Raw genomic sequence first — 23402 nt, 5'->3', positions numbered from 1 at the left:
TATATGTTCTCTACAGACTTGTATTTTATCATAATTTTAAAAATTTCCTACAATTTAAAAAATTTCAAAAATCTCCTCTCGAATACAAAAAAAAACAAGGGACATGAAATAATTAGCTCTTAATTTTGTGAGATTTATGTAATTTTTACTTGTAATTATTTTGTGTTTTGTGGTGTAGTTTCCTTTGATTTAGCTAGCGTTTGGCCCCAAGTTGGCAAGTTCTCAAATATTCTTGGCAAATTATATTTGCCTGAAGTTTTTGGTGAAGTTTCACCATGTGTTTGACCCCAATTTTTCTCAAAAATATTTAACTATTTCAAAAAATATGATTTATACTCATAAGTTCTAAACATTATTAAAAATACCCGTACATTTATATTCTTATTTTATAATAAATATGTTCCGTTAAAAAATAACCTTATAATATAATTGATAACAATCAACAATAACAAAATAACAATATAGGCAAGACAATACATTAATTGCATACACAAACTTGTTACTGATTCAGTTATAATTATAACTCACTAAATACAAATTGTTCTTTTTTCTCAATTTTATCATTCAAATTAGAACTCAAACTTTTTCGGAGGAAGAAGTAACAAATATTAGTTGGAATTAATAAATAATGGATATTTTTTTATAAAATATAAAAATTTGAGATAATATTTAAATGTTTAAAAATTCCCAAATATTAAAACTTGATCCAAATACTAATATTTTCTAATATTTGAGAACTTGGAATATTTAGCAAATATATTTACCAAGTATTATAACGAAACACCACTAGTTTTTTCCTAAGTATTCTTTGGGTTTGGATGAGTTTTGTCCTCTGTTTGTAGGTCGCATCTATTCTCTTCCCTTTTACCATCTTTTTTTCGCCCTTCGCATACTCGTTAAATTAGTCCACTCCCTTTACATCAACAATTTCTGCAATTCTAAGGATCTGCAATGGCTCTTCAGATTGCGAAAAGACTCCTTCGATGCCGCGCTGATTCAGTTGCATCCTCTGTTAGGTTTTTCGATCGGACCTTCACTTCCGAATCCAATTCCAACTTGATCCGCGCTACTCTTTTCCCCGGCGATGGTATTGGACCTGAAATCGCCGAGTCCGTCAGGCAGGTCTGCTTCTTCGTTCAATACTTGTTCTCCTTTCTCTTGTTGTTTCCATAGATATAGTTAGATGCCGATTATTAGAGGTTTGTACCGTTGTCGCTTCATATTGTTACTGTTCATCAATTCTCTGTATACTTGCTAGGTTGAACCTCGGGTTTGGGCTCTGGCTCTCCTTGTAGCACTCGTGAAATTCTCCCTTTTCATAATTAATTAATGCCGAATGTTGAAATAAGCAAGACTTTGTAGCATCATCATTTGTCTTTTTTAATTATGATGCGAGTGAGGCTGTCTTGAGATAATGCAGTACCTTTCCTCATAGGGGTTGAAATTTTCACTTGTCGCCTGCTGCAAGTTTTTTTTCTTTGTAAGACCAACTTGTGGGAATACAGAGGTATGTTGTTGTTGTGCTTTGGGCCGAGGGTCCTTTGGATAAAGCCTCTCTTGTGGAAGGTAGGGGCAAGGCTGGGTATATACTAACCTCTGCAGACTCTACTTGTGGGACTAAATTGGGTATGCTGTTGTTGTGATTATTTTGACACTCCTACTAAGTCATAGCTGCAGGAAGCTTAAATGCATTTTTGGTACCATGGCTTCATAGCTTCTCTTTTTTGTTTTGGATGAAATGATAGGCTACTTTCCTTGTTGGTTATATTTCGGATGCTCTTATCAGCTAGTCGAATCATTTAGGAATGAAATGGACAAGTAAATATCTTGTCCTTATTAATTGTACTAAGGTGTGTGACAAAGAGTTCTTCTGCTAATCCTGCATGGAGGTTCACGGGCATTATGTTTGGTTGGATTCTTCTATTTTGCTTGACATTTTTCTTCTAGACTAGATTGTCCACAATAATGAAAGTTGATTTGCTTCCCTCAGTGACGAATCCAAGATTTAAGTTTTAAGGGTTCAACTTTTAAGTTTTTTAGCATTGACCCAACTGTATTTTAAAATCATGGGTCGTATCTACTATTTGCTGCTTTTTGTGAAGTCTTAAACATAGGTATATGCTCAGTGTCGGAAGCACGGGGTTCAAATGAACTCAGTACAGTTACTCTTTATCTGCCTCTGACTCCCTTGGAGCTAGGGTTTCCAGTACTTCATTAAGTCTGGGGTTATAAATTGCTAAATCCTATTTAAAACTACAGATATTCAAGGTTGCTGAGGTACCAATTGAATGGGAAGAACACTATGTGGGGACGGAGATAGACCCTAGAACCAACAGCTTTCTAACATGGGAAAGTCTTGAATCAGTGAGGAGGAATAAGGTTGGTCTGAAAGGGCCAATGGCCACTCCTATTGGAAAAGGTCATCGTTCCTTGAACCTTACATTGAGGAAGGAGTTAAATCTATATGCCAATGTCAGACCTTGCTACAGCCTACCTGGATATAAGACTCGCTATGATGATGTGAATCTCATCACTATTAGAGAGAACACTGAAGGAGAGTACAGTGGTCTTGAACATCAAGTGAGTATCTTTCCATATTATTTAATAGAAAACTGCTTATTTCTTGAGATCTTCAAATTCATTGGCATTTATTATCAGGTAGTAAGAGGTGTGGTTGAAAGTCTCAAGATCATTACCCGTCAAGCAAGTTTAAGGGTTGCAGAGTATGCATTTCACTATGCCAAGACCCATGGAAGAGAGAGAGTGTCTGCAATTCACAAAGCCAACATCATGCAAAAGACAGACGGTCTTTTTCTTAAGGTCTATCCTTATGTCTGGCATCTCATTATAGTTATATGTTTTATTAACCAGCCTATGTTGTTAACTTTCTTTCTTCTTGTCCAGTGTTGCCGAGAGGTCGCGGAAAAGTACCCTGAGATAAAGTATGAGGAAGTTGTCATTGACAATTGCTGTATGATGGTATGATCAAAGACCAATCACTTCATTGTGACTCCAGTACTAAACATGTTCATCTTAATGAACAACCTTGAATGAGTTCAATGAAATGTTTAACAGTATTGGACCAAGCCTCATTCTAAAGTTTCATAAATAGTATCTAGAAATATGTGGTGAAATAACATACTTCCTTTTCATGCGTACAGCTTGTGAAAAATCCAGCACTTTTTGATGTTCTGGTGATGCCTAACCTTTATGGTGACATAATCAGTGATCTTTGTGCTGGTTTGATAGGTGGTTTGGGCTTAACTCCAAGGTATGCCATTTTTTTCATTATACGTATCTGATGTCCCATTTGAGTTCATTTTGTCTCATTATTTTTTTCCTAAAGATGATTTCTCCTACAGTTGCAATATTGGCGAGGGAGGTATTGCCCTTGCTGAGGCTGTGCATGGTTCAGCACCTGATATTGCTGGAAAGGTTTGTATTCGTATAGAATATCATGTCCCATGAGAATATTGCCTTACTCTTATAGCCTGATGCTTCTGTATTCAGTATCTCATTTAACCATCAACCATTACCAAGTTCAATCAATTATTGGGTGGGTATCTGACTTCTTGCATCACTCCCCAAATAGAAGTCAAATTTTTGTGTCATTTCTTAAGTTTGATGTTAGATAAAAGAGTGATTCAGTGATTTTCAGGCAGTTATATTTCACTCCATTCAACTTTTATTTATATTTTACTCCATTCAACTTACACACACTCACATTTATTTATATGTGCATATATATGTGTGTGTGTGTGAAACACATATGTATGTGTATGTGTATGTTTTGTGTTTCTTATCTTTATCTTAAAAACACAACTTTACGTTTCCTTTTATATTGTTCAAACTGTAGCTACTATTATTTACTTTTTTGATGTAGTGTTGCACTCACATCGGGTGTGCTAAATAAGCTTGCAGTCTATTAATGTGGGACTATAAGAAGAGTATTTTCTTTTTAGTTTGTTAGGATGTCCTTCAATCTTATTAGCAATAATTAATGCACAATCAATGCATATTGATGATTAGTCTACTTTGATACTGATGAGCAAAGCACACTATAAAATAAGGTGTAGTGCGTCAAAGATAGTATAGAAAAATCTTGTCTCCAAGGGATTGGTTCAAACAATGTTCAAATAATTCCTGGCTTAATTCTATTTAGGAGGATAAATTATTTTAGATTGGGACGGCTTAAGAAGTGACTTCCATGTTGGAGGTCTCAAGTTCGAAACCTCTTGCCAGCGAAAGCAAGGGGTTTGCCTTCTGGGTCGAGGTCGTCGCACCGGGCTTGCCTAGTGCGGGTTACCTCTCCTATGTGGTTTGCGAGCTATTGCATAGGAGAGGGGGTTTTACCTTGTGCGCACCCAAAGGGTAGCGGCTGCGGGTTTCCCTTGTCATAAAAAAAAGAAAACGAGAAGTATTGGGATAGGTGATTAGATAGGACATAACACATTTGTAGCTTACCGAGGACATAACCCCATAGGAAGATTTAGAGGTCGATGGTTAGGATAGAATGTTTGTAGGCAGTCAAGTGTTGTCTAGTTCTTTATCAGTATTGTTTTTATTACACTCGTACTATCTTATTCTTCAATTTAGTGCCTCCTTTACTTCAGTTATTATATGATTTGTTGTTGCTACTATTCTCTTCTCCATTGTTTTCAGTGTGGATTCTTCACTATATTTGTTTCACCTACTTGATTTTTTTTATGCTTTACTTGAGACGAGGGTGTATCGAAAACCACCTCTCTACCTTCTCAGCGTAGGGGTAATGCTGCGAACACACCACACTCACCAGACCTCACTTGTGGGATTACACTTGGTATGTTGTTGTATAGAGTTGGGATAAAATCTGTCAATAGATGGTGATTTAGTTTGTGGATAATTTGGAAACTGATGAGGAGACATAATAAATTAACCTATTTTATGAAAAGACAGCCACCTTTTGTTTACCAGGGATGGCAATGAGGCGAGGCGGGGCAATCCTTGACTCACCTTTGCATTGCCTCATTTAGTCTTTTTTGACCAATTTTTTATTTTTTTGTGATGCACATCTGAAAATTAACCTTGTTCAATTTTTAAGATAAAATTGAGAAAATTTGAAGGTTTCTGTATCAGTACTGTTTTGCTAATTTGTACTGTAGCTGGATTAGTGAAAAATCTGAACTCTTGGAACATTTTTTTAAAGCAATGTTTTTCCAGAAGCGTTGTAAAAACAATTTATGTTTGTCTGTATTTCCTAAAGGATAGTAAAGTTCAGTCCTATTTGAACCCCCCCACAGAGATTTTTAAGTGTCAAGAAAGACAAATAAACTAGCAAAAGTTTCATCTAAGGAGATCAACAAACAAACAACTAACTAATACACTGATGAAAAAGAACTAAAAATGGATTAGCCCCCCCCCCCAAAAAAAATAATAAATAAATTCCAGACCTACTGTTTACCTCTATGTCAAGATGAAGTGAAGTGGACAGCCATTAAACCTTTTACTAATATCTGTGGTACCTAATTAACACATGTACATCCTTGCATGTGTGCTTCTACTAAAGTAGCAAAGCATATCCGCGATATAGGAAATAAGGTGAGGTGTTACTGTATCATCATGTGCTTTGCTTTCCTTACACACCAAGAATAGAGAATACTAATATTTTGGTATCCCTTCTCTTTGAACAAAGGGAGTTCTGAGCAACATTAAAGTTGCCTTTGTGTGACCTATAAGTCATGCCGTGGAATCAGCCACTGATGCTCTTGTTGGTGTAGGCTGCCTCCATTACACCTTCTTGGGTGCGACGGTTCTCCAGACCCTGCGTTAACATGGGATGCTTCTTGTACTAAGCTGCCCCCTTTTTAAAAAAAAATCTTTTTCCTTTACTTTAGTATTGATTACAACAATCATTAAAATTGTCCAGACTTTCCTCATCGATTTTGGTCAAAGTACCCAAAATCAGTTGACCAAATTGGACACAAATTCCACACCCACGTCGTGTCGACATGGGTGCGGCACCAAAAGTGAAGAGTCCGAGCAACTTAGTCTTCTTGTATCACTCCCCAAATAGAAGTCAAATTTTTGTGTCATTTCTTAACTTTGATGTTAGATAAAAGAGTGATTCAATGATTTTCAGACAATTATATTTCACTCCATTCAACTTATATATATATTTAACTCCATTCAACTTACACACACTCACATTTATTTATATGTGCATATATATATATATATATATATATATTTATGTATGTATGTATCTATATATGTGTGTGCATGTGCCCGTATATACACATATGTATGTGACTATGTGTATGTATATGTTTTGTGTTTCTTATCTTTATCTTAAAAACATAACTTTACGTTTCCTCGTTATATTGTTCAAGCTGTAGCTACTGTTATTACTTTTTTGATGTAGTGTTGCACTCACATCGAGTGTGCTAAATCAGCTTGCAGTCTATTAATGTGGGACTATAAGAAGAGTATTTTCTTTTTAGTTTGTTAGGGTGTCCTTCAATCTTATTAGAAATAATTAATGCACAATGAATACATATTGATGATTAGTCTGCTTTGATACTGATGAGCAAAGCACACTATAAAATAAGGTGCAGTGCATCAAAGATAGTATAGAAAAATATTGTCTCCAAGGGGTTGGTTCAAACAATGTTCAAATAATTCTGGCTTAATGCTATTTAGGAGGATAAATTATTTTCAATTGGGATGGCTTAAGAAGTATCGGGGATAGGGGATTAAAAAGGACATAACACAGTTGTAGCTTACCGAGGACATAACCCTATAGGAAGATGTAGAGGTCAATGGTTAGGATAGAATGGTTGTAGGTAGTCGAGTGCTGTCTAGTTCTTTATCAGTATTGTTTTTATTACAGTTGTACTATCTTATTCTTCAATTTAGTGCCTTCTTTACTTCAGTTATTAGATGATTTGTTGTTGCTACCGTTCTCTTCTCCATTGTTTTCAGTGTGGATTCTTCACTACTATATTTGTTTTACCTACTTGATTTTTGTTATGCTTTACTTGAGCCGAGGGTGTATCGAAAACCACCTCTCTACCTTCTCAGCTTAGGGGTAAGGCTGCGTACACACCACTCCCTAGACCTCACTTGTGGGATTACACTAGGTATGTTGTTGTATAGAGTTTGGATAAAATCTGTCAATAGATGGCGAGTTAGTTTGTGGATAAGTTGGAAACTGATGAGGACACCTAATAAATTAACCTATTTTATGAAAAGACAGCCACTTTCTGTTTACCAGGGATGTCAATGAGACGGGGCGGGGCAATCCTTGACTCGCCTTGCCCTGCCTCATTTAGTCCTTTTTTGAACAATTTTTTTTTTTGTGATGCACATGACACATCCTCATCTGAAAATTAGCCTTATTCAAATTTTAAGATAAAATTGAGAAAATTTGAAGGTTTCTGTATCAGTACTGTTTTGCTAATTTGTACTGTAGCTGGAATAGTGAAAAATCTGAACTCTTGAACATTTTTTTCATTTTTTTAAAGAAATGTTTTTCCAGAAGCTTTGTAAAAACAATTTATGTTTGTCTATATAAAGGATGGTATAGTCCAGTCCTATCCTCTATGTCAAGATGAAGTGACGTGGGCAGCCATAAAACCTTTTACTAATATCTGTGGTACCTAATTAACACATGTACATCCTTGCATGTCTGCTCTCCTACTGAAATAGCAAAGCATATCCGCGACATAGGAAATAAGGTGAGGTGTTACTGCACTAATATGTGCTTTGCTTTCCTTACGCACCAAGAATAGAGAATACTAGTAATATTTTACAGTTATCCCTTCTCTTGGAACAAAGGGAGTTCTGAGCAATATTAAAGTTGCCTCTGTGTGACCTATATAGGTCACACCATGGAATCAGCCAGTGATGCTTTTGTTGGTGCAGGCTGCCTGCATTACACCCTCTTGGGTTCGGCTGTTTGCCAAACCCTGCGTTAACATGGGATGCTTCTTGTACTAAGCTGCCCATTTTAAAAAAAATTCTTTTTCCTTTTTGTATCAGTGTATCCTAGGTCCCTGTTTTCCCCCTTTATAAAACTGAATGTTGATTGAGAAGCAACTGAGAAGTATATTCTGGTCTTAATTAGAAGATTCTTTATCTGAAATTTTTTGGTGTCTATGATGAAGACCACACTTAGTTGGAATATGAAATAAGGATGTAAACAGTGTATGCTTGACACACATTCATTTTTTAAAATATAGTGCACTTTCTTGTTCATCTGCCATTCATTAGGCATGCCCACCCCTGTTTTTTCGTATTTGTTGATCCAAAATTATGTGTGCAGAATTTGGCGAATCCAACTGCTTTGCTTTTGAGTTCTGTGTCTATGCTTCGTCATCTAGAGCTTCATGATAAAGCTGAACGCATCCAAGATGCCATCCTAAAAACAATTGCAGAGGGAAAGTACCGAACTGGCGACCTTGGAGGCACTGCTACAACGACTGAGTTCACAAATGCCATCTGCGATCATCTTTGAACATGTGTATATATATAGTCAATTTTGATAGTTGGAGTGACCTTGGAGCCGAGGCGAACCCAGGATTTGAAGACTTGGGGGTGAACCAATAAACTTAAAATAAAAACAATGAAAATATTGGGATCTCTAGCTGGATTTGAACCCTGATCTCATGGGTGGTACTTCTAGCTTGTACCAACGGCACAAGAGCACTCATGAGTGCATTGTTAATTATATTCTAGTTTTTGACAGTTTCTCAAAATAGATATACATATATGCACATGATTTTATTTTGCAAGTTAACGGGTGCATGTGCACCCCATATATGACGGTGGGTCTGCCTCTGCCTTGGAGGCATTGCTACAACAAGTGAGATCGAATTTTTATTTTTTACAAAAAAATATTTTAAGAAGTATAAATAATTCTTTTTGTCTTAAATCAACAAGTTCAAATGATCTAGTGATAAAAGTGCATTCTACCACAGTCGAGGTGAAGTTTTGAATCCTAAAAGATGCATTTTTTAAATTATTGTATGATTGAAAAAAATCGATTAGAACTTTACCCAACTTTCGGTTTGAGATTGATTTTTGACATTTTTAGTAGTTCATTGACTGAATAATCTTGATTTTTTCCCAGTAAATAAAATGTCTAAATTTATACATAACTTATATTTATTTTGAAGTGAGAAAATGATTTTGTGCACCACCTTCTAATTTTTAGGGGTAGTTTAGTTGTGGCTTGTGGGGGGAAAATGAGGTAAAAGTGCCTTACAGGTTTTCAATTAAAAAAAAAGGGACAAGTGGATCTCATTACTTTTTCTCTACTTTTTTTATCTTTAATATTAATAAAAAAAAACTCAACTAATAACATCTTTTGTAGTTGTCTGGACAACTACTAAAGTTGTTTGGACAACTACTGAAGTTGTCGAACGACTAAAAAAGTTGTCTCCACAACTACGACAGTTGTTGGACTAAAGTGTATAAGTTAAAAGTTTGGGACTATTGAGAAAATATTTTTTAACCTATTTAATACAATTTGTCACTTCTACCCAATTGTTAAGGCTTGAAGGATTTCTACCTAATTGACTAACTAATTTATTCCTTTTAATAGACCATCCCGCTTGTGGGTGAGATACTAATTCTGAGCTAGGTGCATAATTATTTTATCCTCGTTTCATATAAAGAAAAGAATCAACTAATTCTATATAAGTAATAAAATATTCTTGCACGTCCCCAGGTAATAACAGTCTAATGTTGTTTTAAAGGGTAATTTTTCAATGACTATATTTGCATAAGTTTTATCAACAAAATCTAAATGATGTCCTAATATTAAGGATACATTTAGTGTTGTGGTTATATATATAACATTTCAAATAAAAAAGTATAGTTTTTCACGAGTACTCAATTTGGTTAGTTATATAATTAGTCCAAATCAACTTAACTTTTAATTGGACTAAATTGAGAAGTTCAAAATTATCTAAAAGTCCAATATATAAAAGATCGAGTCATTAATTGATTATATAATTTGTCCAAACTTAAGCAGATTGATTGAATCATATGTGTTCTTGTATATATCGATCGACCTCTTAATATGTGTTCTCGACCAAAATAAAGATGCAATTTGTGTTCAAAATGGTCCACAGGATTCTACGATTCATATGTACGTAACAAAGTATTGCAATATAATGAAGACAAACTACATATACACACCAACATATTTAACACAATTTCATTAATAGTTTATTTATTTTTACACGAATTTAATTTGATCAGCCTTATTAACACAAACATTTGGTTAATAAAACCACAATGGCTGCTGATAACCCTAGACAAATTACTTTATTTGACTCCAAACCATAATATATAAATTAACAACTTTATGTCTCACATTTTTTTGTATTTGTTCAAGGAATCTGAATATCAGTTTCATAAATAGAGCCAGGTTTCCAATAATCTGGGATCACAGTTTTGTCTGAGTGAATCCATTTGGTCTTTTCACCTTCTTTTATTTGAATCTTTAATTTCAAATCTCCCATTGGTGGATTTGCCAAATCAAAAACTGCTCCATATGACCTCCTCATTGGTATCCACTTGTAGCTATTTACCTGTGTATATCAATATTAGTTACGTGTTTGGATAAAAGTGATTTAAAAAAATAAGAGGATATGTATACATACATCGTAGATTTCAATTGCTATGATATCAGCATAGCCACCATTGTTAAATAGAAATATTGCAAGGTAGCCATGATAGTTGCTATGTTCATTAATTTTGATTTTGAGATTGCCATATTTGCAAGAAACTCTTTTGTAGTCAACATCAACCACTCCCTTTGGGAACAACATGTGAGCTAGCTTTGGATGCTTTGCCATTTTGGCGAACGCGTCTGAGCTAAGAATAAAGTCAGTTCCGGGCCCCTCACCACTATCAGTCACCACCACTTTAACTCCCTCGTTGCTACATAGTGCCTCGTCCTTGCACCTCACCTATAATATATAGTTGATAATAAGTAGTCGCAAACACGTTTATTATAAGGTAATTACAAGTAAATCGTAATGACAAATATTAGAAATTTACCTGATAAAATTGGTAATTTCCCACTATATATGTTAGTTTTGCAAAAAAAATTTGGGAAAAAGGACAAATATACCCCCGAACTATCGTAAATGGTATGTAGATACTCTCCGTCATACTTTTGGGACATTGATGCCCCCGCCGTCCAAAAACTAGAGCATATATATCATTTATACTAACGAACATAAACGTGTCATAATCTTATCCACCGACCCAACATTTAATAAATATTGGATCGACGAATAAGATTGTGCCACGTGTCCCTATTTAGTCTTCTGTTAGAGTGAAGGGCATATATGCTCTAGTTTTTGGATAACAGGCCGCATACCATTTACGATAGTTCGGGATATATTTGTCTGTTTTCCCAAAAAAGTTTACACTAATATATGTATATATAACTTGTTTATCGATTCGAAATTAATTGGAGTTGGTGTAGACAATTCAAAGGTTTACTAAACTAGCCATATGTGTATATGTTATACATTCATTTATATGTATAAGTATTTTATTTTTAAAAAGTACAAAATAATATATATTTCGATAGATCAAATGGAGTACTACTATTATAACGTCGATCCTCAACTCATATCTATAAAGTTCAAATTCTGAATCCGTTTTTGCATACCTGATAACATGCACCACATCCAACTCCATTCTTGTAGAGCTTCCATGACGCGGCGGTAACGAGTCCATCATTGACATATCTTCCATGCTCTCCATAACCACAAGCTCCAGCTGATCAAATATATGTTGCAAATTAATCAAATGTTGAATCAATCAATCTATCTTAAAAGGAAAAAAATTAAAAATCAAATGTGACTTACTAGGTGTTCCTTTGCCATCAGAGGTCTTATAAAATGTAGCTTTAGAATAATAATTTTCAGTACCAAAGGAAAATGCAGGCAAAAGTAAAATTATACATATCATAAAAGTGGAACAATTGTTGAAAGAGATAGCCATTTTTTAAAGCTAAAAATGTAAAGAAGTGTTAATTTGGATTATGAGAAATGTAGAGATAAAGTTCTTTATTTATAGTTGTGTGTTACAAGGGGCAGGTATTGACTATATGGCCAACTTTGTATTAGTCTTGATTTAGTTTTAATTATTTTATTTGAAAAAGAAATATTCAAAGTTTTTGACCCAAATTATATAAAATATGGATCACATCATGAAAAAGAATAAAGAAAAACTTTTTTTTTAAGATAAGTTTAGAATTTGATTAGCATCTTCTTTGAAGCAACAAATAGCTAATTAGTAATGATTATTTAAATCCCATAGATCTTAATTAACAATACTTGGTGCTAAAAATTGTCATTGTTTCAAAATCAATGGATGCTAGTACCTTCTTTTGCCGCGTCCGTACCATTTAATGTAATACTCGTTCCGTTTTATATTAGTTGTCACTTTTTCTTTCTACGCGTTTTAAAAAATATCACAAATAAGAAGTGTCGTTTCTAATTTACATGTTAAGAAATTTGTTAGTAAGGTGAACAACAAATTATATAGGATGATCAAAAGAGTAGCGTTCAAAAAATAATGAAGATTTTTAACGTTTAAGAGTGTCAAAGTTATCCTTTTAAATGAGTAGTGGCGAGAGTTTCACACGCCTTTTGATTTAAATGAATGGTGATGAGCATTCGACAAGTTATGTTTTCATGGATGCAACAAATTAAATAGGAAATATACACTACAACAAAAATAACTTTTAGCAGCAATAATTAATATACATATTAATAAAGAGTGCTAAAGTTTTTACCAGCATTACTTAATTGTCATTGAATTCAATGTCGCTAAAGATTTCAGAGACATATACAAAGAATACTAATTGTCGCTAAAAATACATATTTAGCGACAATAATTAAGATATTACCGTTAATTAATTGCCACTACAATCATTTTTGATATAGTGATATAGATCACATCAATTAAGACAAGAGAAAATAATACTAAATATTATCTTAAAACCTGGTCAACAGCTCATTGTTTGGGAATTTAAATTATGTCACACGGGAATGTTATTAATTTATTGTTTGATCGTTAGACTTTTAATTTATTTACTCTTATAATTCCTTGGAATATGTTTTCTATTTACCAATTGAATACTAGAAATATTTTTTGAAAAATATTATCCATTCCATCGAACACAGCCTAAATGAGATAATTAAGAACAAATAAATATTCATAGATAAATACTCTTATGATTAAAATATTATGGGTTGAAAATAAATGTTCAATTAGACGGGTAAGTTTAGACCAATTCAACTAGAAAAAATTGGAACACGTCTCCGTACAATAAGAAAAAAAAGGTTACTACTCTATAAAAGTAAAAGACGTAATATATAGTCAGGGCCGGCTCAAACCCGATGGTGGCCTAAGGCCAAACTCAAACTAGAGGCCTTAAAAAAAATTATAAATATTTTTATTTTAAATCTATTTTTCTATTTTTTTTAGATGCAAAGTTGTTAATAATTTTTGTGTAGTCAATCTCTTCTAGTAATTCTTTTTCAATCGATAATATAGCCAAACCACTTAATATTTCTTGAGACATTGTCGATCTTAAATAAGATTTTATTATTTTTAATTTTTAAAAACTTCTTTCAGTTGAGGCAACTGTTACGGGAATTGTTAACATTATTCGATAAGCAATGTAAGCATTTGGAAATGAATAAAGTCTTTTTATTTGATTGAGTATCTCAATTAGAGTATTGTCTTCTACTTTTATGATTTCCCTTAACACTTTTAATTCAAAAAATAAATCTAAATCGTCAATATCGGAGTGAGTATTATGTTTTAAGGAACATTCAAGATTAAGACAATATTTTTTTAAAATTCTCATCATCAAATGATCTCAATTTCTTCCCACTAAATAGAAAACCAAAAATATTTTCATATACTTCAAATTGTTCAAATCTATTTTGAAGTGAAAAGATGGCTTGGTCTACTATGTATAAGAAGTAATCAACTCTAAATGATTCGGGTTGCTGCAATATATTTTTCTCCAAATTTAAAATATAAATTATCAATAGAACAAGTAAATTCTTAAGCTTTGAATAAGAGAGATGTAAAATTAAAATTCAGAGAAGAGAAGTGAGAATAAATAGAAGAGAGGAAGGGAGGAGGATAGAATATATAAAAATAAAATTAGAAAAAAAAATAACTTGTACATTAAGAAAAAAGTACACAACTTTTTATTGGAAAGTTAAAAAGTCATAGTCATAACTCATATATATCACTTCAGCCGTCTGCATTTTTTTTCCAACCGTCTGCATTTTTTTTCCAGCCGTTTGCATTTATTATTGTCTTCATTATAATTTTTTTAAAATTTAATCTTACCTAATTAACTAAAAAATGGGCCCCCTAAATTTGGGGCCTAAAGCCAAGGACTTTTCCTTTTAAGCCTAACCAGCTGCCCCTGTATATAGTCTTCAACTTAATTTTTTTTTCCATGTCACGTGAACTCGAAGCAAAGAATAACCAAAGTTAGCTTTTAAGAATATAAATTTAAATTAGTTAGACATCTCGATAGCAACATTTTTATATAATAATACTTCATTGTAATAATGATTTTTTTGAAATTAATTTTTTATGTTATATTTTATCTCTCTATAACATTTTCTTTCACATATAACAACAATAACGGTTTCGTATAATAGTACACTTTTTATAAAATTATCTTATTATAATAACAATGTTCTTAATTGGTAGTATAATAATTAGCTATTTTCTTTTATCGAAATAGAATTTCTAAAATATTTTGATACTTTAATATACTATATGAGAAAACAAGAAATATACATATGATAAAATTTATTTATGTGGTTATATATATATCCGCTACTGATATATAAGAGGGAATAAGCGCACACGTCTCGGTCGACGTGTGCTTCCCGGAAATATCCTAAGTTTGAGGATAATTTAGTCATTTTAGATTTATTGTGGCTGCTTCCAAATTAGGATTCTCAAAATATCAAGCGTCACATATATTATTTATTAAAAAATATGTTTAAAATATTATAAAAATAATTGACGATAAAATTATAAAATCAAAACAAACAAAATAATATATATTGGACTCGGACTTGTCCGAACTTTTGTATCTAGTATATATATATACATATAGATATATAAAGCTTCTAATTAAGGATAAAACAACAAATAAATATAAAATTATTTCTAAAGTGTAAAAGCTTGTCATTCTTTTGGCAATTCACATAAATTAAAATAGAACGACGAATAGTAATAAATCTAAAATGGTTATACTAAAATGCAAATGGCGACTTTTTATTCATAGTTCTGACGACAACAGAAATACAAAACATACATATAACACTTAGCAAGTTACCACTATTAATGCCAAAAGTACAACATAGAAATACATTTTTAATTTTTTTCAAATTAGCTAGATAATTAAACAAGAAATCGCCCAAATTAAGTAGTATTAAGTACATATATTAATTAATTAAGTGAGCTGAATGTCAGTTTCAATTGTAAGTCCAGCTTTCCATTGAGCAGGAATAACAGCTTTGTCTGATTGTACCCATTTGCTTTCAACACTTGTACTTGTTAAAAATCTTACTTTAAGGTCTCCACATGGTGGACTTGACAAGTCCCACACTGCTCCATATGCCTTTCTCATTGATATCCATTGTTCACTCTCTTCCTACGTACATACAAACAATCAAATATTATTAAACGCGAGATCATTCTATGAGTTCAATCAAATATATTTATTATCTTAGGTGAAATAAGTAAACATGTGATCCTGACTTGATCCGTTGAGAATGGGTGGATCAAGATTAGATATGATCCAACTTATCGTTCCCTAAAAACTAAAAGATGGGGTGAGCTGGTATACAATAGACTGTCTACGGATCGATAAGTTAACTCCAAAGTTGAACCATCTCAATTTCATACGATTTACAATTTTGTATTTTTGAATTTAGAATTAATGCATTTCTAATTCATTAGGTTATATACACTCTATTTTGATCACTCAATTTAATAAATTCAATAATTTGATGAGTCATTTCGAGTTTGATGTTGAGGTCAATTAGTCAATAGACATGTCATAATCTCAAATTGTATTTGCCATTTCTAACACTCATTCTAAACCTAGCTCCTAACAACAAATCCTACAACAACAATAAACTCAGTGAAAATTTACAAAAAAGTAGAGAATACGTAGATCTTATAATACCTCGTAGATTTCAACAGCATGGATGTCAGTTGCACCACCTTGGTTCAATACAACAATAGCAAGATAATCAGCATACTTGCTATCTTCATGAATTTTAACCATAAGATTTCCACCATAACCACAAGAAACTCTTCTATATTCTATGTCAACAACCCCTTTTCCACATAAATGAGCTGCCAAACTTGGAGTTTTAGCTAATTTTGCATAAGCTTTGTAGCTAAGAATTAGATCTGTTTCTTGTCCATCTGCACTGTCTGTCACCACAACTTTTGTACCCTCTTCACTACACAATGCATTGTTCTTGCACCTTACCTGTACTTACATTAAATTAATTAAAATTTATTGACCTCCATAATACAAAATAGACTTTTGACATACTAGTAGTCTAGTACTAATCTATGTTGCTCGGATTCTTTTAAAATGTCAATAAGTGTGTGTCAGATTCTTTAAAAGTAGTATATGTTTGAACAATCTGACATAAGCGCGACAATATTTTAGGAGAGAATGAGAAACATTATAGGTACTAATTGATATCTTGTGTTTGCTTTATCTTACACGGTATATGATTTGAGGCAAGGATTTAAGTACACCGATAATGTAATGAATTTTTATATTGACGTATAATTTGTTTGGTCAAGTTTTTGAGAGACTAATTTTTATTTTTATTTTTATTTTCAAGAAGTGTTTATTTTTAACAAAGTGAGGTGTTTGATCAAGTTTTTGAGAAAAATAAGTGTTTTTTTTGAGGTAGCAAAAAATGTTTGTCAAAGGCTAAAAAGTAGTCTTTAAAAACTTGATTAACTATTAATTGTTGTTTAAAAATATTTTTGAATTTATTTAGCCAAACACAAACGATTTCTCACCAAATGTGCTTTATTAAAAAATACTTTTCAAACTGAATTGATTTTGAAAACTTGACCAAACATACTATTATAATCTTCTATACCAGGTTATCATTATATCAATTATTCTAGAATCATCATTTAAATGATCTAGTTGTATTGATTATATTTTCATATCGTTAGTGCATAAATTTAAACTTCGTTGGTATATTATAGGGGGTCCATTTTCAATAAACACTGACAATAATATATCATGTCACATAAACAATAACTACAAATATTTATCGATAAAAGTAAAATTAGTAGGTACCTGGTAGCATGCACCACAACCAGCTCCATTTCTGTAGAGACGCCTAGAGGCTGTGCACACTTCACCATTGTTCACATCTTTACCATAGTCTCCATAACCACATGCTCCAGCTAATCATATATACACATACATCAAAATTAATGTTAAAACAATTATAGTAATAATCGATGAAAATGTCGCGTTTAATTAATATATGATATTCACGTGTTCTTTTTTAATTTGGTAATAAAAAAAAAACCAAAAAAAGGGCCAAAAATGCTCCTGAACTATAGCATAATGTGATATTCAAGTGTTCAACATTAGTCAAGTAGATGAGTATTTTTAACAAAATAAGTGAATGAAGGGTATATTTAAATCTTTTACGATAGTTTAGAGGTATTTTTGACCCTTTTCCGAAAAAGATTAATAGGTAGCATACATGGTGTTCCCATGCCATCAGAAGTACTATAAAATGATGCCTTGGAAACTAAGGTTTGGCTGTAGGAAAATGCTGGCAGAAGCATAATAATATTCATGCACATAAAAATGCAAGAATATTTAAGTGAACGATCCATTATTTTTTTGTTCACAAAATAATTAGCAAGTGAGAAATTAATTGAAGACTTTGTATGATGAAAATTAAGTGAAGAAAAGTTCCATATTTATAGTGAAATTTGTAAGGAGTTGAGATTCATATTAGGAGCCACGTTTCATCTCCACTATGGACAGTGGAAACCAAATGTAAATAAATGAATAGCCTTTAAGATCTTTGATGTTACACGTTATTAGTTTCATTTTGTTCATTTCAATTATTGAACACTTTAAACCTACATAAAGGGCCATGAAAATGACATATATGCATCAATTTGTGCACTTCTATTTTTGTTTAAGCTTGTTGGTGCTTGAATATGTACATTTCATGTCTACTTGTTGGGTGAAAAATGATGTGTGGTGTTGGTGTGTTTCCTGTTGAAGTTCATAAGCAATTCATTTATATGATGCCAAATGGTGCATGCTAGATAGCAATTTAATTAGTGGTTGGAAAAAAGTTGGACTGATAAAATTAATTCATGAAAATATGATACGTCTAATTCATTCTCGAATAATTTTTGGGCTAGTTATAGTGTTAAACATACATACATATACATATATGCCTAATATAATTCCATAAGTGGAGTTTGGTAGTGTATCCGGCCAAACTTTACCCCTATCTTGGGAGCAAATGTGAAGTAAGAATTTGTATCTTATGGGTTTTGAATTTCTTAACGATGATGTCAAATGTTACTAATTAACTAGGTTCTAAATTTAATATTTCTATGTATTTAATAAAGCTCTTAATAAAAATACACTCTTTGAGTAAAAGTTATTGGTTCGATCGAATCTGTACCAAATTTGTAGCTCCACCCCTGCTTGAAAGGTCAAGATATTATTTCTGATAGACCCAACTTATTATTTAGCCCAATTTGACACAAGTCATATCAACTCGAAAATTAAACCTCTAACGTGCTCATTTATTAATTCAGTCAATCCTATTTTTTTGCCCCGAACAAGTTACTTAATTCTAACTTATTTGATTAGAGCATCCACCTTAAAATTTTAGCATTCATCATCAATTTAGAAGCTTGTAGAATCTAGCTATAGTTTCATGCCAACGTAGTAGCTTTATATTTGCTAAAATTCAACCTAACACAATTTTTTATTTTTTTTTATCTAATTCATGCAAAGTCAGAGATCTACTGATTACTTTTTCTAAGCGGTATACATAAATTATACACATATTAGGATTTTATATATATATAAATATTTGACGACTATTTTTAATTTAATTAGTTAAGTGAATAACTATTTAAGCTAATTCTTTTAGAATAGTCTTGAATTTTTGTCCTAGCTTAACAAACTCTTCAAGAAAATAACTGTATCGAAAATAAGTTATAGTTATAATAGGTACTTAAATTAGTTTTGGCTATGAGATAAAAGTTTGAAACATTTCAAGATGTTACGAAAAGTGACAATAGTTCAGTGTATTGCCAATTAAACATGAGTTTTAATTGTATTGATTTGTGCATCATTGTAAAACACATGCATTGCATAAATGAGAAAGAAAACCGATGATAAACTTTATGACTATTTATTTATATCAAACACACAATTCACCACAATGCATACCCTACAAGTACATTACAAATTTACTTAATCTTCTATAGTTTATTTGATAAATCTTCAAATAAAACACTTTGCAAACCACATGAGATTATACAACATAGTAAATAAACATATTTAGTCTAGCATAAGGTATGTGTCATAAGCAATGCCAGCCTTCCATTCATCAGGTAAAACATCAGCCAATTGGACCCATTTAGCTGCCTCCCCATTAAGACTAACTTGAACTCTGAAAGTGAGTGATCCTTTTGGTGGATTTGGCATGTCCCATACTGCTCCATAGGCCTTTCTCATACCCCTCCATTCCTTGCAATCAGCCTACACATACATACATACAATCCCCGTCTTATTTTTCAGGTTACTAATTTCTCTTTATATGCAATGTTAGTACGTTACGTGTAGATATATATAATCTTTTATGGATAGATTTCTCATATCGTTACTCAACTAATAGTTCTTATCTCAGAAAGTCATATTTCTTCTTGAATCTAATTTTTTTCAACAAAGAAAGTGATTTCTTGAAATTATAACTATTAGTTAAATAATCAGCTTAGAAATCAACTCTATAGATAGTTTAGATAATACTTTAGCAATCACACTAGTTAAACAAATAATGAGAGAGAATTACCAATATATACTTATATATAGGTGATCTAAATATTTTATTTTGCTCCCTTTGGTATGTAGTGAAATTAAACAGTTTCGTCAAAAAATTATATATTATATCTATAAGATAAGATAAGATTTTTTTTCTTTTATATATATGTAATAGATAGTATATATATTCGTGACTACGTCATGCGCTTACTTACTTCTTTATATATTTTAGACTTTTTTGAAAATCCTAGTTCTGACACTTGAAACACCCTTAATTAACTTAGACACAAATTAAACTTTATTCAATAAATTAGTTAATATGGCACAATATTTATTTATTAATTTGATTGGAGAAAACATATATGAAGTGGTACATATGTTACATATCACATAGTTATATATACCAAGTGGAGGATTTATTAAGCGGCCTCGTTTTGTGAGTTCAACAAAATTCATTTTATGATTCAAATTATACTGAATCGAATCTAAATTTAGAATTCTCCTCTAACTAAACGTACGTACCTGCCAAACCTCGACAGCTTCAATGTCAAATGCACCACTTTGATAAATTGGTACAATAGCCAAATAGTTACAATATCTGCTATGTTCATGAACTTTAATCATTAAATTGTAACCATAGTACGTACAAGGTACCCTTCGATATTCAACGTCAACAACACCATAAGCCAACAAATGATTAGCCATTCCTGAGGTAGCCATGTCTGAATAAGCACGTACACTTAGTATAAAATCTGTATGGTCACCTTCACCATGATCTGTTACTACTATTTTTGTACCCTCATCTGTGCAATGACCTGGTACCTTGCACCTAACCTGTAATACGTTTACAAAAAATATTAAAAAGCGCGGTTTTTCATTATTTTGACGAGAATCTGTTTTTCACTATGTGTTTTTTTCTAGGGAGTTGGTGAAGCGGGAAATGGATAGAAAAATCATGTTTTTGGTTCAATTTTAAAAAAAAAATTAATTAAGATCCTGAAAAACCCTTTTTAAAGATATACTGCTGGGCTATATGCGCATGGTTTAAATGATTATTTATTCATTTTTGTCAATTTATTTTCAACTGTAATTTATTGTAGGAAAGACTCAAATATGCCATCAAATTTTAAGAAAAAGCTCATATGTGCCATCCGTTAAAAGTTCGGCTCATATATGTCATTTCCGTTTGAGAAAAGACTCATTCATTCATTATTTGTTAACAAAAAATAGTTCTGATTTTGTAAAATTATTTTTTACATGTGGTCAATTATGATTCGGCCACGTCATTAATTAAATTATGTTTTAAAAGGAAAAAAACTCAAATTTGTCATCGAACTTTGAGAAAAGGCTCATCTATGCCATCTGTTAAAAGTTTGGCTCATATATACTATTTCAATTGACAGATAATGACATAGATGAGCCTTTTCTCATAAGGTCAAGTGGTACACTTGTATATGGTTATGTGGGTGTCATTTTCATTACCTTTAGTTTTTGAAGTTCAAACTAGCTAAATGGATTATTATGTTTAGTAAAGTTACTACGTATTCTTTTTGTTTCAATTTGAACATCCTATTTTAATTTGATACAAAATTTAAGAAAATAAAGAAGATTTTTGAATATTATAATCTTAAACAAATTAAAATAAAAGGAGTATTTTATAATATAATTAATATACCTGATAGCAAGCACCACATCCCGTTCCATTCCTGTAGAGCCTAGAGACTCCACTCACTTTGCCATCATAAATTTTCCTTCCATATTCACCAAATCCACATGCTCCACCTGTTTTTTTTTTTGTTATAACAATCACACTTATGATGGTGTTTTACGACGTTAGCATTAAATAAAATTACAACACTATTATGAAAACAATAATGCATTTTTTTAGTGCGGTCGAAAGAACACAAAAATTCTCTTGGCGGGGTCTGTTTGAACAGACCCTAAATTGCGGGAATGCGCCGCTTCAACTCGACCGACTGCCTTCGCTTTTGACGTTCCTTCGTAGATCTCCGGATTAGCCATTCAACGGGATTCGAAATGCCAAGCTTTCCAGATCGATTGATCAACATTTGATAGCTTAAAATACTTTTCGACAAGGAGAGGGATTGTAGTTCAATCGGTCAGAGCACCGCCCTGTCAAGGCGGAAGCTGCGGGTTCGAGCCCCGTCAGTCCCGACGGATTCAATAAATATATTCATCTCTCCATTTTCTGTGAAAGGGGGGCAGAGAGCATAATTTAATTCCCAACGGGCAACAAGAAAGCAAAGCCTATCGTATCTCGCGCCATCCGCGCCCGCTCCTTTAAATTTAAAGGGCGGCGGCTTTCAAGCTTACCTTATTATTAGAGAAAGGTTTGGAACGAAGATCGATATCTATTAGAAAAAAAACGAGACTGTAATTGTCACACTCGAATTATAGGAACTTATTGGTAATTTAGTACAATATATATACCAATGTCCACGACCAGAACCACACGTACAAATTTTCCTACATGTGGCTCGAATTATAGGCTCGTTTGATAGTACAATATATATACTTGTGACTCAGGACGAAAGAAGAAGGGAGCAAATCTACACACTTTCGTGTTTCTTAGTATCAATCAAATCATTTGTCACCTAAACTCTTTCTAAACATCATATTTCAAAATATGAGCATGTTGGTTACGTAACATAACATTTCAACCTATTTTTAACTCGTTCAAACTCAATCTAAACGTACAATTAATCCCATTTGCCATGACTACATACATATAAAAAATATATTTCTATCACGCATGGACACATCTTTATATATATATATATATATATATATATATATATAAAAGACCGAAAATTAAAATATTAAGGAGAAAATTATACATACTAGGGGTTCCATAGCAATCAGGGCTGCCATAATAAGTAGCTCTAGTGTAAAGAGAATTTGCTTCTTGGCCATAACAAATTGCAGGATAAATTATAATTGTCACAAGTAGAAAAATTATACAATGGCTATTATTGAAAACCATATCTTATGATAAAATTTCAAAATTACTATAAGAAATTATTCAAAAGGAATATTAAGATTCCAAGAAGTGGATGAGAAGTGATGAAATGTAAAGGCTATATATATAGTTGAATTTTTGAACTATAGAAAGCAGCCATTAAGGGAAATATAAAATATATTTATATATATATATATATAATAATTTTTTTTTAAAATTTCTACATGATTTCTTCCACTAAGGAGTAGGGAATTAAGCAAGTGGAAGATGGGGTTAAGAACTAATTAAACT

At 32.2% G+C, this 23402-nt stretch overlaps 4 protein-coding genes and 1 non-coding gene across 5 annotated transcripts; 2 read left to right on the top strand and 3 right to left on the bottom strand.

Annotated features, from left to right (window-relative positions):
• The first annotated feature begins 779 nt into the window (after nt 1–779).
• On the top strand, nt 780–8723 carry LOC125826884 (3-isopropylmalate dehydrogenase, chloroplastic). The gene is made up of 7 exons (XM_049506227.1): nt 780–1122; nt 2260–2580; nt 2659–2820; nt 2905–2979; nt 3162–3271; nt 3363–3435; nt 8303–8723. Exons 1-7 carry the CDS (start codon nt 952–954, stop codon nt 8492–8494), a joined length of 1104 nt encoding a protein of 367 aa, XP_049362184.1. The 5' UTR covers nt 780–951; the 3' UTR covers nt 8495–8723.
• A 1479-nt stretch (nt 8724–10202) lies between these two features.
• LOC125826892 (expansin-like B1) lies at nt 10203–12028 on the bottom strand. Its single transcript, XM_049506234.1, has 4 exons — nt 11871–12028; nt 11672–11781; nt 10650–10958; nt 10203–10577 (listed from the first exon to the last, which is right to left on the bottom strand). Exons 1-4 carry the CDS (start codon nt 12004–12006, stop codon nt 10377–10379), a joined length of 756 nt encoding a protein of 251 aa, XP_049362191.1. The 5' UTR covers nt 12007–12028; the 3' UTR covers nt 10203–10376.
• A 3272-nt stretch (nt 12029–15300) lies between these two features.
• Nucleotides 15301–17949, bottom strand: LOC125826893 (expansin-like B1). The gene is made up of 4 exons (XM_049506236.1): nt 17814–17949; nt 17396–17505; nt 16244–16555; nt 15301–15706 (listed from the first exon to the last, which is right to left on the bottom strand). The coding sequence occupies exons 1-4, from the start codon at nt 17947–17949 to the stop codon at nt 15506–15508; spliced, it is 759 nt and encodes a 252-aa protein (XP_049362193.1). The 3' UTR covers nt 15301–15505.
• Nucleotides 17950–19486: 1537 nt separating this feature from the next.
• LOC125826891 (expansin-like B1) lies at nt 19487–23207 on the bottom strand. Its single transcript, XM_049506233.1, has 4 exons — nt 22994–23207; nt 21807–21913; nt 20654–20965; nt 19487–19852 (listed from the first exon to the last, which is right to left on the bottom strand). Exons 1-4 carry the CDS (start codon nt 23133–23135, stop codon nt 19652–19654), a joined length of 762 nt encoding a protein of 253 aa, XP_049362190.1. The 5' UTR covers nt 23136–23207; the 3' UTR covers nt 19487–19651.
• On the top strand, nt 22233–22306 carry TRNAD-GUC (transfer RNA aspartic acid (anticodon GUC)). The gene has a single exon. It is a non-coding gene; the product is annotated as a tRNA-Asp (tRNA).
• Nucleotides 23208–23402: the final 195 nt, after the last annotated feature.

The sequence above is a fragment of the Solanum verrucosum genome, unplaced genomic scaffold (genome assembly GCF_900185275.1).
Source record: "Solanum verrucosum unplaced genomic scaffold, falcon-dt-bn FXZP01000060.1, whole genome shotgun sequence".
Taxonomy (NCBI): domain Eukaryota; kingdom Viridiplantae; phylum Streptophyta; class Magnoliopsida; order Solanales; family Solanaceae; genus Solanum; species Solanum verrucosum.
The sequence above is the reverse complement of the archived record's forward strand: the minus strand, read 5'-3'. Positions and strand labels throughout refer to the sequence as shown.